This window comes from Nyctereutes procyonoides, unplaced genomic scaffold (assembly GCF_905146905.1).
Source record: "Nyctereutes procyonoides isolate TBG_1078 unplaced genomic scaffold, NYPRO_anot_genome, whole genome shotgun sequence".
Taxonomy (NCBI): domain Eukaryota; kingdom Metazoa; phylum Chordata; class Mammalia; order Carnivora; family Canidae; genus Nyctereutes; species Nyctereutes procyonoides.
The window spans coordinates 2,975,344-2,993,282 of NW_026575157.1; the positions used below are offsets into that span (position 1 = coordinate 2,975,344).

The window sequence follows — 17,939 nt, forward strand, 5'->3', positions numbered from 1 at the left end:
AAGCAATATTCAACAAGAATTTGAGTACTGAGATTTTTCCAGTATTGAGAAATGACAGGAATTCTCTCAAGTTAGGAAATCCCTGGAGGGGAAACCCTGGGTGGCTCAGCCGTTTAGCTCCTGCCTCTGGCCCAGGGCGAAATCCTGGAGACCAGGGATCGAGTCCACATCGGGCTCCCTGCATGGAGCCTGCTTCTCTCTCTGCCTGTGCCTCTGCCTCTCTCTCTCTCTCTCTCTCTCATGAATAAATAAATAAAATCTTAAAAAAAGAAAAAGAAAAAAAGAGGAAATCCCTGGCAAACTGAAACAAAGTTTACCTTAAAGAGATCATCAGTAAAAGAATTTATAAAGGGCATACTTTTGGGAGAAGGACAATCATCCCGGAAATGGTTTGATATGCAAGAAAAAGCGGTGAAAAGCAATGTAGACCCGCCTCTTCTCCGAGAGAACATCAAATGGTGGACGAGGGCCTGGCTGCCGGGTGGGAGGGGAAGGGGGGCGCTTGGCTGCCCTGGGGAGCCCCGGAATGGGAGGTTTCGGCAGCGGCATCCGGGGGCCAGGGCCGAGGCCACGGAGCTCATGGAGGCAAGGCAGAGGATAAGGAGTGGATCCCCGTCACCAAGCTGGGCTGCCTGGTCAAGGACATGAAGGTCACGTCCCCGGAAGAGATCTATCTCTTCTCCCTGCCCATCAAGGTCTGAGATCATGGACTTTTCTCTGGAGGCATCCCTCAAAGATGACGTTTTGAAAATCATGCCCGTGCAAAAGCAGACCTGTGCTGGCCAGTGGACCAGGTTCAAGGCTTTTGTTGCCATCGGAGATTACAATGGACACCTCCGTCTGGGTGTCAAGCAGCTCCAAGGAGGTAGCCACTGCCTTCCCTGGGGCCATCCTCCTGGCCAAGCTTTCCATTGTCCCGGTGCGGTGAGCGATTGGGGGAACAAGATCGGCAAGCCCCACACTGTCCCATGCAAGGTGTGACTGGCTGCTGTGATACTGTGCTGGTGCGTCTCCTCCCTGTCCCCAGAGGCATGGCATTGTTTCAGCCCGTGCCCAGGAAGCTACTGATGATGGCGGGTATTGATGACTGCTACACCTCGGCCAGGGGCTGCACTGCCGCCCTGGGGAACTTGGCCGAGGCTACTTTTGATGTGATCTCCAAGACCTACAAAGCTAGTTAGACATTGGCTACGTTACAAACACGATTGTGTAATTTACAAGATCTATAGAACAAAGACACTGGATTAAAATATAAATTAGGAGAGGAATTTGGTAGGGATTAAACCAGTCTAAGATCCTTCTATTACCCAGGAGAAGAGTAAACATGTTAATTCTCTTCAGATTTTAGCATTTCAACATGCAAGAGGACCTTTCACCTGAATTAAGGGCAGATCTTTGCATAAAGATGGAGAATCAGGGATCCCTGGGTGGCTCAGCGGTTTAGCACCTGCCTTCCGCCCAGGGCGTGATCCTGGGGTCCTGGGATCGGGCCCCACGTCGGGCTCCCTCATGGAGCCTGCTTCTCCCTCTGCCTGTGTCTCTGCCTCTCTCTCTCTCTCTCTCTCTCTCTCTCTGTGCCTCTCATCAATAAATAAATAAATAAATCTTAAAAAAAAAAGATGGAGAATCAAACACACACATTTGCCTCTATTCTTCCTGAAGAAACCTCATTTAAATGACACTAAATGTCTTCCTTTTTTAAAAGTTTTTATTTATTTATTCGAGAGAGAGAGAGAGAGAGAGAGAGAGAGAGAGAGAGAGAGAGGAGCAGGCACCAAGCAATGGAGCCCGATGCGGACTTGATCCCGGGACTCCAGGATTACGCCCTGGGCCGAAGGCAAACGCTCAATTGCTGAGCCACCCAGGCATCCCACACTAAATGGATTTTTTTTTTTAAAAGCCTCCAAGTACAAAGAAAAACAAAACAGAATAGAAGATAACAATATCAAATTTTTGGAATCTGAAAAACAGATGGATGAAAGTTTACTTACCAAATACACTCAAGAAAGCTGAGATCTGGGGAGCCTGGCTCCCAGCAGACCAATCAATTCTTAATGTTGGGGTTGTAAATTTGAGCCCCACATTGTAGAGATTATTTAAAAATAAACTCTTTAGGGGTGCCAGGGTGGCTCAGTCAGTTAAGTATCTGACTTTTTTTTAAACAATATTTTATTTATTTATTCATGAGAGACTCCAGGATCACACCCTGGGCCAAAGGTAGACGCCCAACTGCTGAGCCACCCAGGCATCCCAAATATCTGACTTTTGATCTTAGCTCAGTTCTTTATCTCAGGGTCATGAGTTTAAATCCCACACTGGGCTCTACACTGGACTGAGAAACTACTTAAAAAAAATTCCTTTTAGGGCATATAGGTAGCTTAGCTGGTTAAGTGTCGAACTTCAGCCCAGGTTGTGAACTCACGGTCCTAGGATCAAGCCCCACATAGGTCTTCCGGCTCCAGGGGGAGTCTGCTCCTCCCCCCACTTGAGCACACTAGTGTCCTCTCTCTCAAATAAATAGTATCTTTAAAAAAATAATAAACATAATTTTACTAGTTATCTCTCCAGATTGACGTGGTCACCAACAAGCCCAGAACTTTCAATATGCTTCTTTTTTCTGTCCTATTTAACCTTTGAGCAGAAATCAATAAATTAGCAGAAATTGGAGGAAAGCAACTAGTATTAAGTGACAGATACCAAAACAAAGAAAGCAGCGGGAATAGACTGTTCTTGGATAAGAAAATTAAAAGGCATCAATAAAATTTTAAATTTTGGTCCGTATAAACATATCTTTTAATTTTGATTTTTAAAATTTTTATTTTAAAGATTTGTATTTATTTGAGAGAGCGAAAGAGCATGCACAAGCAAGGGGGAAGAGTAGAGGGAGAAGCAGATTCCCCACGGAGCAGGGAGCCCAATGTGGGACTGGATCCCAGAACCCTGGAACCATGACCTGAGCTAAAGGCAGGTGCTTAACTGACTGAACTACCTAGACACCCCTAAACATATTCTTTTAAAGATTTTTTTAAAGTAATTCCTACACCCAATGTGGGGATTGAACCCATAACCCTGAGATCAAGAGTTGTAGGCTTCACTGAGCCAGCCAGTTGCCCCTAAATTTACCACATTTGTGTATTCATTCTGGAATCACATTATTAGTGATGAAGGATAATTGCAAGAAAGGCAGGCAGGGACACAGGGTCCCCTCTTCAAAAGGAAACAATCCTTAAAAGGATTTTACACCCACCCTGGAAGGAGTCCTCCATCCTTTACCATGTGATAGATGACAAAAAATCTGATTGGAAATCAGATGCAGGGAGGGTTAATTAGATTAAAACAGCTCTTCAACAAGCTCATAAAAATCCCTAGATTGGGCAGCCTGGGTGGCTCAGTGGTTTAGGGCCGCCTTCAGCCCCAGGGCCTGATTCTGGAGACCCAGGATCGAGTCCCACGTCAGGCTCCCTGCATGGAGCCTGCTTCTCTCTCTAATAAATAAATAAAATCTTAAAAACACACACACACACACACACACAAAACCTAGATTTAGAAACCCGATGGCAACCCTCTCTGGCCCCTCTCTCCTCAAGAGCTTTGTACTATCACTTTGCTATCACTCAATAAACCTCACTTTGCTGCCCACCACTCTGTCTAGTCTACGTCATTCTTCAAAGCAGTGTAACCAAGAACCATGGACACTGACAGAGAAAAAACTCCTGTAACATTAGGAATCTAAAGAAAAATTCTAGGTCACTGGCTAAGGGTTGATTTCTAAATATTATATACATGGCATAAAACTGAAAGTGTATGATTTATAAATTCATTTGCATAGGGGTAAATAGATGACTTAGATAATATTAACCCATGAAATCCATGCTCTTGGTATTGTAAGTAGAACACTGAGAAGCCTTTATTTCTTTCTTTTTTTAAATTTTAAGTAGGCTCCACTTCCAACATGGGGCTTGAACTCATAACCCTGAGATCAAGAGTACTATGCTGCACTGGCTGAGCCAGGTTGGCAACCCAGAAACCTTCATTTCTTAAGAAGAGCATTATCATTTCCTTGAAAACATAAATATCAGCAGTGTCACCTATGAAAAAAAAGTTTCCTGCTTTACATGCCTTCATATTCCAGGTTGTAAAGAGCTAAAAATCCTTTCATTCTTAGGGATAAGTCAATCTCTGAATGTGATCATAGGATTTTAATCATCTCTTGGTGTGTCAACAAATCCATTACCGCTGAAAAATCTTTGTAAGAACAAATGTTATATTAACCATAGTTGTTTGTGTATCCACAATTATCACCTTCTTGACAGACCAAGAATCACCTTTCTGCCGGCTATACAACATGGAGTGCTTGCAGCTTTACTAAGGACAATCCATTTTTTTTTTATAGATTTTATTTATTTATTCATGAGAAACACAGAGAGGAGAGGGAGAAAGGCAGAGACTGACGTGGGACTCGATTCCAGGTCTCCAGGATCACGCCCTGGGCTGAAGGCGGCTCTAAACCGCTGAGCCACCCGGGCTGCCCAGGACAATCCATTTAATGGCTGTGCACTACTGTTAGCTTGGTTTGAAAATATCAATAATTTGCATGATCCAGAATTAATGAGATTATCTCATTACAGCTTTCAGGAGACATAATTTCTAAGATAACTATAGCCACAAAGACTTTTTAAGGTGTCATTAAGAAGTTTCAGATACTTGCATAATTTTAGCAGTTGTTTATATGAAATAACGTAGTTATGAGCCAAAGTCTAGGGGTGCCTGGGTGGCTCAGTCGGTTGAGCTACGATCAAGCTCCGAGTCTGGCTTCCTGGTCAGTGGAAAGCCTGCTTTCCCCTCTCCTGCTCTCCTTGCTTCTGCCGCTCTGTCAAATAAATAAAATCTTAAAAAAACAAAACAAAAACCAAAACACCAAAGTGTAAAGATGACTCCATTTAAATTTTTTCCTTTTTCCCCCAGCTTTAATATAATTGTATAAAGGATAATAGTTTCCTAAATAAGATACATTGCTCCTTTCAAAGTTACTTAAATCTTGGAGATGATACATTTGGAAAAATTTGTGTTCAGTAATCTAATGAAATATGAAATATTAATTTTGTAAAATTTGCATTTTAAAAAGTATGTTCTAAAAGGATATCATGATATAATGATTTATAAGTAATCGTATGCATGTATATATATGCAATGTATATATATGCATATGTATATATACATAGTATATTCAGTTCAGGGACACCTGCGGGGCTCAGGGGTTGAGTGCCTGCCTTTGGCCCAGGTCATGATCCCGGAATTCTGGGACTGAGTCCCACATAAGGCTCCTGCATGGAGCCTGCTTCACTCTCTGCCTATGTCTCTGCCTCTCTCTGCGTCTCTCATGAATCAATAAAATCTTAAAAAAAAAAAAAAAAAAGAATATAGAGACCTACTATGTCTGGCTTCCAAGAGTGACAAAGATGAATGATCTGCCTTTTTGGCTTTCTAGAAATATTCAGAGTAAGATAAGAGATTTGTTGGGTTATGAAAATGCCTATCACAAGAGGCAAAAAAAAGTAGGGACTGCAAAAAAAAAAGTACTAGAAAGAAAGGGATTAAGATAAAAATCCTTTGGAATAATTTCAAAAGATTTCCTCTAGTAGTGGTTGAGATAACCCATGAAGGGTGAGTTTAATTTCTACTAGAGAAGACACAATGAATGTGTGCTGCTTTGAAGTAATCATAGAAAAATTCTCATATAACAGTCTTAAGTAGATATAACTTTAATACTCTTTTCTAATTTCATGAAGTATGTGTTGAGTAAAAATTTTAGTTCTAGATAATTTTAGTTCTAGAACTGCCTTTGGCTCAGGGCGTGATTCTGGAGTCGAGTCCCGCATCAGGTTCCCCACGGGGAGCCTACCTCTCCCTCTTCCAATGTCTCTGCCTCTCTCTGTGTGTCTCTCATGAATAAATAATAATAAAATCTTTAAAAAAAGAATTGTCCAATATAATTCTTAGAAAATATTTTACTTATTTGAGAGAGAGAGAGAGAGAGAGAGAGAGAGAGAGAGCAGGAGCAGGGAGGGGCGGGAGAAGCAGGCTCCTTGCTGAGCAGGGAGGGAGCCCAAAGACGTGGCTGGATCCCAGGACCCTGGGATCATGCCTTGAGCCCAAGGCAGGCGCTCACCGGACTGAACCACCCAGGCGCCCCCCCCCCAGTATCTTTTTTTTTTTTTTAAATTAGCTACCACTGGACTGAGTATTCACCATGTGCCAGGCACAGTGCAAACATTCTTTTGTGCATTATCTCTTCTGATTTTCATAACTAGGTGAATTTCCAGACTACTTGCCCAGTTAACTGCCCCATTCCGGGACCCAAGAACTTAGCCGCTGCACCACCCTGCTGCTCTCTCCTAATGCACTCCTGATATGGAACTGTCCGGAACACCAAAGTCTGTCGGCAGAAATAAATAAACAGCATCTGCGAGGAGCAACCGAGAACACGAATGACACAAGAAGAAGTATGGAGGATACCAGGAAGTGACACTGTAGAGTTGACCAGGCAACTCCAAATCTGTCATTCCCGGGTCCCCCCAAAGCCTCCAGCCTTTAATCACCCCCTACCTGGCCCCCTTGTAAAGCTCACTGGTTCTTGACGCCCAATTTCAGGGTGAGAGTGACCTTTGAATACCTAGGATCCAAAAAAAAAAAAAAAAAAAAGCAGTCGAGGTATTTCTCAAATCCGAGGCTCTGGCTTAGAGGGGTTCAGTCATTACTGGGGGTGGGGAGACGCCTTCTCGAGCCTTCCGGAGCAGCCACCGACTCCAGGCAATGGGAGGGAAAGCCGGCGGGGCGGAGGGAGGGCGGGGCGCAGCTCGGTTCGCTTTCCCCGAGCCCCGGTGGGAGGCGAGGCTGGACCCCCCACCCCGCCCCGTGCCCTCCTCCCCGAGGCGGGCGGGGCGACAACCCGCGAGGCCGCCCGACTCGCGCCTTCAGGAGCGCGCGCCGGAGGCGAGTGGGGGCGACGCGGCCCTTTCAGCTGTCGGGGGAGAGCGGCGGCCCGACCCGAGAGCCCAAAGCGCGATTTGACTGAAGGCCCTGAAGCGGGACCCCGGTCCTGCTGGGGCGAGGGGCCTGCGCGTCCCCCCCCCCCCACTCTGAGCGCCGCCGGCGCGGGGCTGTGAGTCCCGAGGATCCCTGGGGCAGCCCGCGCTGGTCGCCACGGCAACGCCACGCTCCTGGCGCGGCCGGCGCGCGCCGCGGGGCTCGGTCCCTGCCGGAAGTGACGTATTTCACCTGCCGAGCGAGGGTGGGGTGGGGTGGGACGGGGTGCGGAGGTGCCGCGGCCGCCAGCCAGTCGGGAGCGCGCAGGCCCCGGGTGGCGGAGACCCCGGGTGAGGGCCGCCCGCCTCCAGTCGCCGCCCACGGCCGCGCCGCCACCATGGCGCTCCTGCTGCGCTTCGTTCTGCTGTGCGGAGTCGCGGGTGAGCGGGGGCCGGTGCGGTTCGCGGGGCTCCCGTCGCCGGCACCGCCCCGGGGCGCTCGCTGCCCGAGGCCACCCGGGAACAATGAGCGTGGGGGAGGGGCCGGGCGCGATTTGGGGGCGCTGCGGCCGTGTGGCCGGAGGGCGGAGTCGCCCTGGGGAGGCTTTGCGGAGCCGGGCCCGCGAGCCGGGAAGGTGGGCCGGCGGGGAGGGAGCCGTGCGGGGGCGGCGGCGAGGTGCCGGGGGCGGCGGCGGGGGCGGCGAGGGGCGGCGGGGCTCCCCGGGCGCCGGTGGGTGGGCGCGGCGTGCGGGGGCGCCTGGCGTCTTCGCTGCGGGGCGAGCTGCGCTTCATTCGCTCTCGCCCAAAATTTTCCTCGTTAGCCGCCGTGTCGTGTCGGTCCAGTGTTCCTGGACTTCAGAAGCCTCGGGCTGCGCGTTTTCCAGGTGTCGAGCCGTGCGGGCGGGGAGGCTGGATTTCCAGCGCCATGATCAAGCCGACCCTGAGCTTTCCCGCGCCTCGACCGTGCGGGAGCAGAGGCGCTGGACGGGCGGCGGCTGCAGCCTCGTCGACCTGGTTGCAGAGGCGAGCCCGAGCCCGAGCCCGAGCCCGAGCCCGAGCGCGAGCGCGAGCTGTTAGCCAGGAGGTGGTAGCTCGACCGAAGTAGACGGTTGCAAACGCACCGTAGGCTCTCGGTTCCTGCGGTCCCGGAGCAAAGTGCACAGAAGAAATTCAAAACCTCGCTTTGAGTTTATGACGAGTTGATTCATTTTCGAAGATAAGAGGGGATGGCTGGTGCAGGGCAATCCCTAAAGGATTCGCCAAGAGCATTTTCTGACTGCGCTTTTCTCGGGAGGGGAATTTAAAAAGAACAAAAAGGCATTTAAAAAATGCGTGGACATGAGAAGGCACAATCATTTGATGCTTTTTAAGAAGCGGATCTGTTTTCGTGGCAGTGTTTTAACTGATCTTGTTTGTCAGGATGAACACTTGTCGCTGTTGGAACCAAATGGTTAGTTAAAAAAAAGAAAAATCCGTAAGTGTGACGGTCGGAGGCACACTTTTTTTTATAGTCTCTGGAAGGATTTTTTCTTTCTTTCTTTTTTTTTTTTTTTTTGATGTGTTGGAAAGGATCGAGTGGCCCTTTCTGTTGGGATAGCTCTCTGCTTCCTGTTGAAATGTTAATTCCATTGTTGGATGCCACATCTGTGAGCGTTACTCAGGGGATCAACATCCTATTAACAAGTCTAATCTTCCATCGATAGCACCAACCTCCACCTTTTTAATACATATCATTGAGATTTGGGTGAAAATTTCAAAGTAAAGCTTCCGGAAAAGATGAAGGGTCAGTAACCAGTTTACGTGGTACATTCCCCTCGTTTGTTTTGTCGGGGACTAAATTTGAAGTGGAGAGTGCGTGTTCTCCATGGAGAAAATACTTTAGGCTACATCCAGAGCAGAAAAATGGGATAACAAGCCATGTAGAGGATCTTTTTTTTTTTTTTTTTCCCCTCCCTTCTGGGGATGTCCAGATAATTGTCTGGATTTCATTTTTTTCTGGACACCTCACTTTATTGGGTACAATCTCAACTGAGGACATGTTTAATATATACAGTCATTCTTTTTAAACTGTAAGCTAGGATACTGAACTTCTCATTAAAGGACTGTTTTTAGCATAAGAAAACTATTTTTAGTTCCAGTTTTCCAGCTTAGGGAACAGCTCTAAAGCTATGTAACTGATAGGTGGCTTTGAGTATTTCTTCAGATACTCTTGCCATTTTAGACACCCATTGCTGTGAATTCAATTTGAGTGGTAACGTGATTGGCTTCTACATTTGGCAAAACAAAGCAGAGGAGGCTTACATATTAAAAATTGCAGTGCTATTTTTCCCCTAGATCTGTTTCCATATGGGCTGTAAAGAGTTTTGTCATATGTTCTAGTTGCTAGTGGAAGGCCTTTGGATGCGTTTTATTACCTACCCAGTAGGAAATCATACTACCAGTAATAATAGTGGCAATAGTAGTAAAATTAAAGTCTTGATTGAAAGTTATTAAATGCCAGCCACTGTTAAGGGCTTTATATATGTTCCATTTACCTAGCAACCCTGGAGGGTATGTATTATAATGATCCCTGTTGTACATGTGAGGAAACTGAGGCACGGAGTAGTTCTTTAACTTAATTTGCTGAGGTCACAAATTTCCTTCTTAATCCTTACTCTTCCCACTATGCTGTTTTGCCTCTGAAGCAGTCACTTTCTTCTTTGGTTATCTCTGACATTCTAAATTTCTACCACTGCTTCTCTGTCACATAGTAAGAACCTGTTGTTGGTTTGACTGTGTGCCAAATACTGAAGACTTCTTTATTAGCCCTTTAATTTCTTGAACTTAGTTTAATGCTTTCAGACACTATTAGGAAAGCATGAGGAGCAAGAAAAAGCTTAGGCAGCTATTGTAAATTGATGTGGCCCATGTACCATCAGCATCACCTGGGGATCTTGTTAGTTTGAGACTCTGCTTCTCACGCTGGCATCATGAGTGAAACTAAAAAGTTCTTGTCTCCCCACCACATGTTAGCCATTTGACGACGGCTGTAGGCTTCTGTCCTTTGTGTGTGCCTCAGTTGCTTTATGTATTAAGAACAAGGATCCTATCATCTCAGAACCATTAAGGAACAAAGTGAAATGTTTATCATCTTGCTTTCCTGGTGTCTTCCTTTGCACAAGAAATGAGAAGATTAAATATGAACTTTATCTCCTCCATATATCTCTTTGTTTACATTTTGGCCATTATACCAACCACCTAAAAAAAAAAAAGATGTTGCCTCTTCTTCACAGCAACCCACTTTCATTGGCTCCTTACCCTATTTGTTGTGGGGTGTCCATCAGTTTACTCAGTTTATCTCATTGGACTAGGTCAGGGTAGGGGCATTCTTTGTGTTCTTGTTATAGTCCCGGTGTTAGTGTGTGGAATGTGGTAGATAGCAAATGTTCCATAAATGTTGTATGACTGAAAATTTGCAGCCTTTTTACCACTAGGCCTATGTATATGGTGTGGCTCTCATCAGTTCCATCTCTCTCTCTCTCTCTCCCCCTCCCCTCCCCCTCCCCCTCTCCCCCTCTCTCCCCCTCTCTCCCCCTCTCTCCTCCTCTCTCCCTCCCTCTCCCTCCCTCCAAATAATGATGGTCTTTGTAGGGGTCTTTCCAGTAGCCTTGTCTCAGTTGTTGGTCTAAAAAAGTTAAGCTTTTGCTTTATCTTTGATCTCATTGTTCTATTCCACTTCAGTTGCGAGAGGTAACAATAACAGTGTGCCAAATCCGTTTATCTTTTTTGGAGCTCCTTGATACCTATTTTGACTCTTTTCCACCCTGCTAACCTGCTCTTCATACTTCTACAGTAGGTCCCTTAAATATCAGCCTTCCCCATGATTTGGCCCATAGTCCCCTTCTCTCAATCTTAAACCTGGGTGACTTCATTTATCTATTACTATAACCTCTAAAAAGTTGCTAGTGACTTAAAAATAGTACCAGTTCAGCCTACCTCTCCTTTGAATTCTGGGTCACTGTTTCCAGGTGCCTACCATTCACATTCCACCTGAATGATCTTTAGTACCTCAGACTCTACAAATGTCAGGCCAGGCTCATCCATTAATTAACTGATTACATGATTCAATCATTCAGATATTTATTGCCTACTATGTGCTTGTGTTAGGTGCCCTTACAGTAGTATAGAACTTTGCTAGGTGCAAAGCTGTGATAGGTCATTCCCAGCAGATGGTATAGCTTTTGCAAAGACATGGAGATCTGAAAGGGTATGATGTGTCTTGGGAGGTGAGAAATTTAGTTCATGAGAGCATCTAATCACCACTTCTCAAGCTTTTGATGGAAATCTGAGTCATTCTCTTAAGAAAGTTGGGCGAGGCCTGAGATTTTTTTTTTTTTAAGATTTATATTTATTTATTCATGAAAGAGACAGAGAGGCAGAGACCCAGGCAGAGGGTGAAGCAGGCTCCATGCAGGGATCCCAATGTGGGACTCGGTCCCAGGACTCCAGGATCACACCCTGAGCTGGAAGGCAGATGCTTAACCGCTGAGCCACCCAGGCATCCCAGATTTTTGGTTTTTAACAAGTTCCTGATGATTTCACTACTGACCACACTCTGGGTGAGTGAAGCTCTAAGGCTGTGCCAAGAGCTTAGGGGATGAAAATAATTGACATGTGTCAAGTTATACCATCCTCTGTGGTGGCACTAAGAAGCTTGTGGAGACATTAAAGAAGTGAGATGAAACACTGAGATTATTCTCTGGAATGATGAACTCTGTAGCAGTTCTGGAGGCAGGTAGGTCTAACACAGGAAGCTATCTGGGATGATCTACACATAAGCAGTCCTTGAAAAACAGAGCGCTGTTGGGCTTTCCTCTCTGATCTGAAAAGTTCTTTTGAGGAAAATATACTGAAGTCTCATAATCTGGTTGGTTCCAAGCAGAAGTTGGAGAGAAGCAGTAATATACCTGGTTTTGAATGAATGGTGAAGTCACTAACTTGCAGAGGATGAAGAGGAACAAGTTTTAGGAGAAGTGACCAACGAGCTTAAGTTTAGACAGGTGGTATTTGAGGCACCTGAGGGGAATGGAGGTAAAAAAATATCTGGTAGGAAGATTTAAACAAAACTAGATCTCAGGAAAGAAACAAAGTGGTGATAGAGATTTGAGAATCACTGCTAATATTGTGTAAGGTGCCATCTGTGTAAGATTAACCAGGAAAAGCTGGTGACACTAGAGAGATGATGAACTTTGACATTGAAGAACATCAACTAGTAAGTACACAGAAGGTGAACAGTAAAGAGTGATGTGGAGGATGTAGGAGAACTGTGGAATGAGGGTGTCCAGAAACTGATGCAGAAATGAGGTCAGTGGGCCTTACCAATAAGAGATCATTGGGAACATTCAGAAAGTTCTAGATTCCACATGGAGGACAGTTTCTATAGTGAGTAGAGCTAGATTTTTATAGGTTAAGGAGTGGGCATCAGTTAAGTGAAGAAAGAGAAACCTACTTAGCGTTTGCAGTTGGCTTGACAGTGAAGTGTTGCGTGCATGACCGTCGTTCCAAGGGACAGCAGCAGACCCAGGTAGAAACCAGTAGGTAGGGACTCTCTTAACTTCCAGCCACCAGACCTAGAACCTTGTTCCTCATTTTCCTTTGTGTACCCAGTTTCCTCCTTATACCTTAAATGTTGGGGTTCCTCAGTTTATGGCTTCAATTAGCATTTTTATGTTGACAGCTTCCAGTCTATTTCTAGTCTGTCTCTCAAGCTTTTTCCCATCACTTGTTAACCACCCACTTGACATCCCCTGCTTAGACTTCCCACAGGCACCTCCAGTTGAACCTGTCTGCATAACCACTGTTCTCTCTCCCAGGAAGTGGCTTTTTTGGCTATCAGAATGCTCTGGCAGAAGGCTGGGTACCCTACCTTCCTGTTCTCTCATCTTACATCCTGTCAGTTTCTAAGTCACCTGTATTCCTCCAGCCACTACTTATAGACCCGGTTATACCAGCATCTCTTAAGATGGTTTGAAATACCAGCTTCGTTGGCGTCCGGCTAGTGAATTTTTCCCTGCTCGAAGCACGTTACATTACTGGAGGATGTTGTAACATTTATCAAGTGGACCTTTATTGTAATTGTTTTTCCTCAACAGACTGTACATTTCATGATGTCAAGGATTATCTGTTTACTCCTTATTTTTGTTCCCAGTGTGTGCACAGTTGCATGTTAAATAAGAGGGGAAAGTGTTCTAGACAGGAATTGGTGTATATTGAGTTGAGAAAAAGACCTAGAGAGAAAGGGCATTTGAAGATCAAGAGTAGGCACATCATTAAGATTAAAAAAAAAAAAAAAAGAATAGGTCCGTCATGGGAGAGGTGAGCAGGGCTGGACTCTGTATCCTGCACAGGCTAGCTTTTTTGTTTGTCAGCTCTGCTTTGCATTGAGTAATGGAATGAATTTGTGTCAACACTTCGCCTCGTTTTAAACTCCTGTTGCAGCCTGTTCTTCCAATCCCCTGTTTTATCTTTCCTCTGTTACATACAAATCATTATCAGGTGTAATTAAAGTCAAGAAGTGATACTGAGAACTTTGAATATCGTTCATTTGATGGCAAGTAATGGATGGATGTGGACTTTAAGATGGTAATTTTTAATTATGTCTGGGTTACTTTAAGTAAAATGAACTTACGGTTTTATCCTATTGCTTTTCATCTATCTTGTTTTTTAAGAAAATCTAGAATAGTTGTTAGATTGATAGTGGAATTAGACTGGTTTCTCTTAAGAATGTGGTGCTAAGTATAAGTTAAAAGCAACTTTTTCTAGTGCTGGTTTCCTACTTTAATTTTCTACTCAGCCTTTCTGGGGGGGCAGAAATGACAAATGGTGGAATGTGAGGGGGTTAGGCAGATATCACCGTGGCCTGATAAAGTGCTCTGTTGAGGAAGCTGGTTCGAAATTCATGGTTTGGTTTGGTGATCCCTTGGGGCTGTGATATTGGTGTTGCTTTTGTAGTTTGTTTGTTCTGCTGAATCCATTACTGTCTTCTGTGTAAAAATGCAAAGCAAGCTGAAAATGTTTCTACGTTCTGTGGCGAAATGGTGATTTAAAAAGAATTTCTCTTTGTGCTTCCCTATAGGCCTTTTCTGTTACCTTACCTCATTGACTCACTCACTCTTCCAGGTTTCTAAAAGAGTTAGCCAATTAGAGTTTAAGCGTTAAAGGCCTTAACTTGACTCAGCAGTATTTGCGGTTTATTTTAATTAGCAGTGTGCTGTAGAAGAAAGGACTGTGGCCTGCCCTGTTGACAAAGGGGAAGGTAGCTAGGAGAGGGAGATAATAAGTCTATTTTTAGGGTAGGTGTGAGATCAATGGCATGGTTTAGTTTGTCTTTTGATAGTTGGTGAGAAAAAGGATTAACAGTCAAATTAACCAGTTAATTGGTTAACTGAGACAATGCAAATTTCCTTTGAAACTATTAAATTACTTTCATTATTTCAAAGGTATTTTAGAAGTTGGACTGGGAATGACTTTGATTTCATTTACTTCTAAGATAAATTGTGTTTAGATTTTAAGAAGAAACAAGTAACTAAATGTGGTTACCTTTTCACCATCCCATAGTGTAAATGTATGCTCTGCATGAGTTTTATAGGTTTCTCCAAAGTAGGGGTAGTTTGGCTACACAGATCACATGCTCTCAAGGAATCTCAAGAAACATTCAGATACAGTGAACCGAGTGTGTTCAGCTACATCTCTGTTGAAATGTTAGTGACTGTAGCTGACCCTTTCAGTCTTCCAGTGAAGAGAGCTTTGAACTCTTAAATACCATAAAATTCCCATAGGAGTTTTCCCTAATGGGCCAGACAAAAACTTCGGAGTGTTTTTTGTCTTGGGTAGTTGTACAGTAAGAATTGAGAAGACTCTTTAACCTACTTGGTTGTACAGTGTGAAATCTTACACTTTTAGGATGAACCGGTAACTAACTCTGGGCTAGAAAAATTATTGTACCTTTTTTCATGTAAATATACACATACTTTCTTTCAAAAACACGACATACAAGTTTTAAATTCATATTTTGCAATAGAAGGTGTCAGTATATGCATTATTTATATAACTTCACTACGGATGGATTTTGAATCAGTGCTATAAACACATTGCAGTCCTAAATCTAGATCATCACAATGAACTAAAATGCATAGTTATTATATAATTTACTATTTTTTAAAAGATTTTATTTGTGAAAGAGAGCATGAGCAAGGGGGAGGGTTAGAGGGAGAGAGAGAAGTGGTCGCCTTGCTGAACAGGGAGCCCAGTGTGGGACTCCTTCCTGGGACTCTGGGATCATGAGCTGAGCTGAAGGCAGCCACTTAACTGACTGAGCCACCCAGGCACCCTTCCTTTTTTTTTTTTTTTTTTTTTAAGATTTTATTTTTTATTTTTGTTTTTATTTTTTTTTAAGATTTTATTTACTTATTTGAGAGTGAGAGAGAGCATGGGCAGGAGGGAGAGGGAGAATGCAACTTATTTTTTTTTAAGAATTTATTTATTTTAGAGGGAGCAAGTGTGTGAGAGGGGCAAAGGGAGAGGGATAAGCAGACTCTCTACTAAACGTGGAGCCTGACAGAGGTGTATCTCAAGACCCTGAAGTCATGATCTGAGCAGAAACCAAGAGTTGGACCCTTAACAGACTGAGCCACCTACGTGCCTTGGTATAACTTCATTCATTCATTCATCCATTCATTCATTTATTTTTATTTATTTATTTATTTATTTATTTATTTATTTATTTATTTATTTATTTATTTATTTATTTATTATAGTCACACAGAGAGAGAGAGAGGCAGAGACACAGGCAGAGGGAGAAGCAGGCTCCATGCACCGGGAGCCCAATGTGGGATTCAATCCTGGGTCTCCAGGATCGTGCCCTGGGCCAAAGGCAGGCGCTAAACCGCTGCGCCACCCAGGGATCCCATCTTTTTTTCTTTTTAAAGATTTTATTTATTCATGAGAGACACACCTAGAGGCAGAGACACAGGCAGAGGGAGAAGCAGGCTCCATGCAGGGAGCCCGATGTGGGACTCAATCCTGGGACTCCAGGATCGCGCTCTGAGCTGAAGGCAGACTTAACCGCTAAGACACCCAGGCATCCTGGTACAACTTACTTTTTAAGACAATTTTATAGGTGTCTTATTTGAATCTGATCTCCTGACAACCTTGGTGTAGGAAGAACATTTTGTATTCTTGTTTATAGGAATTAAATTAAAAAAATTGTGACATCGGTCTAAGTTGTGCCGTCCAGTTGAAGTATAGTGTAAGTCAAATATGTAATTTAAAGTTTTTTAGTAGCCATGTTTAAAAGTAAAAAGAAAAAAAGGTGAAATTAATTTGAGTATACATTTCTATTTTTTTTTTTTTTTTTTTTTTTTTTGCTTTCCTTTAGTACATCTGCAGATGTTATAGGGGTGGTGGGATTTAGATGGAATTGGAGCTCTTTGGGCTCCTGAGTCCCAGCAGGTTGTAGCTTGTAGAAATATTTGTGTCTAGAACTGTAATGTGAGACATTACAGTTCTTATACTTTGTTTAGCTCTGTATATACAAAATATTATTTCCATATGTGATCAAATTAAACATTAATAAGATTAATTTTTTTCCCTATACTAAGTCTGAAATCTGGTTAGTATTTGACTTACACACATCTCAATTCAAAGGAGCTGTGTTGGAAGTACCCAGTAGCCCTATGTGGCTAGCAGCTACCCTGTTGGTCAGCACAAGTCTAGAGATAAGAGCTTCAGTTCCAGTCACCTTCTAATGCACCTAGTCTCCAAACACCCTACTAAGAAGCATGGGTGTAGTGTGCTCACGAGATAATTATAACTAATTATTTGTATCACGCAGTATTCCTGTTGGTAACAAGCTAAATAAAGTCTCTTGTTTCTTAGTTTCTTGAAATTATCAGAACATCTGTTACTCATGCCCAAAATTATATCAACTGCCTTATTCAACAGCTGTATACATTTACATTTTAGGTATAAGGAAGAAAAAAGAAATACATGCACACACAAAAAAAATCACATTTTTAACTTGCCTGTGAAGGAAATACATATATTTATGGAAACATAGAAAATAGGATAGAATGACCCCTGGTGATGGTTGCTAGGGAAATTTGAATTCACTTTGGGATATTAGAAAGGAATTAATTCAGGATTGAGGCAATCTAGTCAGACATGTTTATAACAGAGGTGATTTTCTTTTTGTAATCAACCCTGTCTTTATTACCTTCAGGATTTTCCATGAAGAGGTAATATTATTTACTTGTGCTCTTCTGTCTGTGTCTTTGCTTTCTAATTTTTTATGATCTCATCTTCATAAGACACTTTACCTAAGTTTTGTGTGTGTTTGCTTTGTTTTTTGCCAAGTACTCAGTTACTTTTACTGCCTTCGTGTTAAGGGAAGAGAGCCTGAGGTTTTTAAGAGCAAGGAGGCAAAGACAGGTTTTTAAAAATAGAGCAATACAGGGATCCCTGGATGGCTCAACGGTTTAGTGCTGCCTTCAGTCCAGGGCGTGATCCTGGAGACCCCGGATCGAGTCCCATATCAGGCTCCCAGCATGGAGCCTGCTTCTCTCTCTGCCTGTGTCTCTGCCTCTTTCTCTGTGTCTCTCATGAGTAAATAAGTAATCTTTAGAAAAAAAATAAAAATAAAGCAATCCATATTATTCTGTGAAGGTGATGAAAATACTTACCATGGCAATAGATCTGCTTTACCCATAATGTAAAATACATTATTTGCATTTTTTTAAAATTATTTATTTATTTATGATAGTCACACAGAGAGAGAGAGAGAGGCAGAGAGATAGGCAGAGGGAGAAGCAGGCTCCATGCACCAGGAGCCTGATGTGGGACCCGATCCCGGGTCTCCAGGATCGCGCCCTGGGCCAA

The 17,939-nt window shown here is 43.6% G+C and overlaps 1 protein-coding gene and 1 pseudogene across 3 annotated transcripts in view; both read left to right on the top strand.

The window, feature by feature from the left end:
• The first annotated feature begins 455 nt into the window (after nucleotides 1-455).
• On the top strand, nucleotides 456-1,181 carry LOC129502309 (40S ribosomal protein S2-like; annotated as a pseudogene).
• Nucleotides 1,182-7,302: 6,121 nt separating this feature from the next.
• CXADR (CXADR Ig-like cell adhesion molecule) overlaps nucleotides 7,303-17,939 on the top strand; it is a 122,676-nt gene continuing 112,039 nt past the window's right edge. For all 3 annotated transcript variants that reach the window (XM_055313832.1, XM_055313831.1, XM_055313829.1), the window contains exon 1: nucleotides 7,303-7,466. In XM_055313832.1, coding sequence (XP_055169807.1) covers nucleotides 7,424-7,466 — 43 coding nt within the window. In that variant the 5' untranslated portion in view covers nucleotides 7,303-7,423. The remainder of the gene's footprint in view (nucleotides 7,467-17,939) is intronic.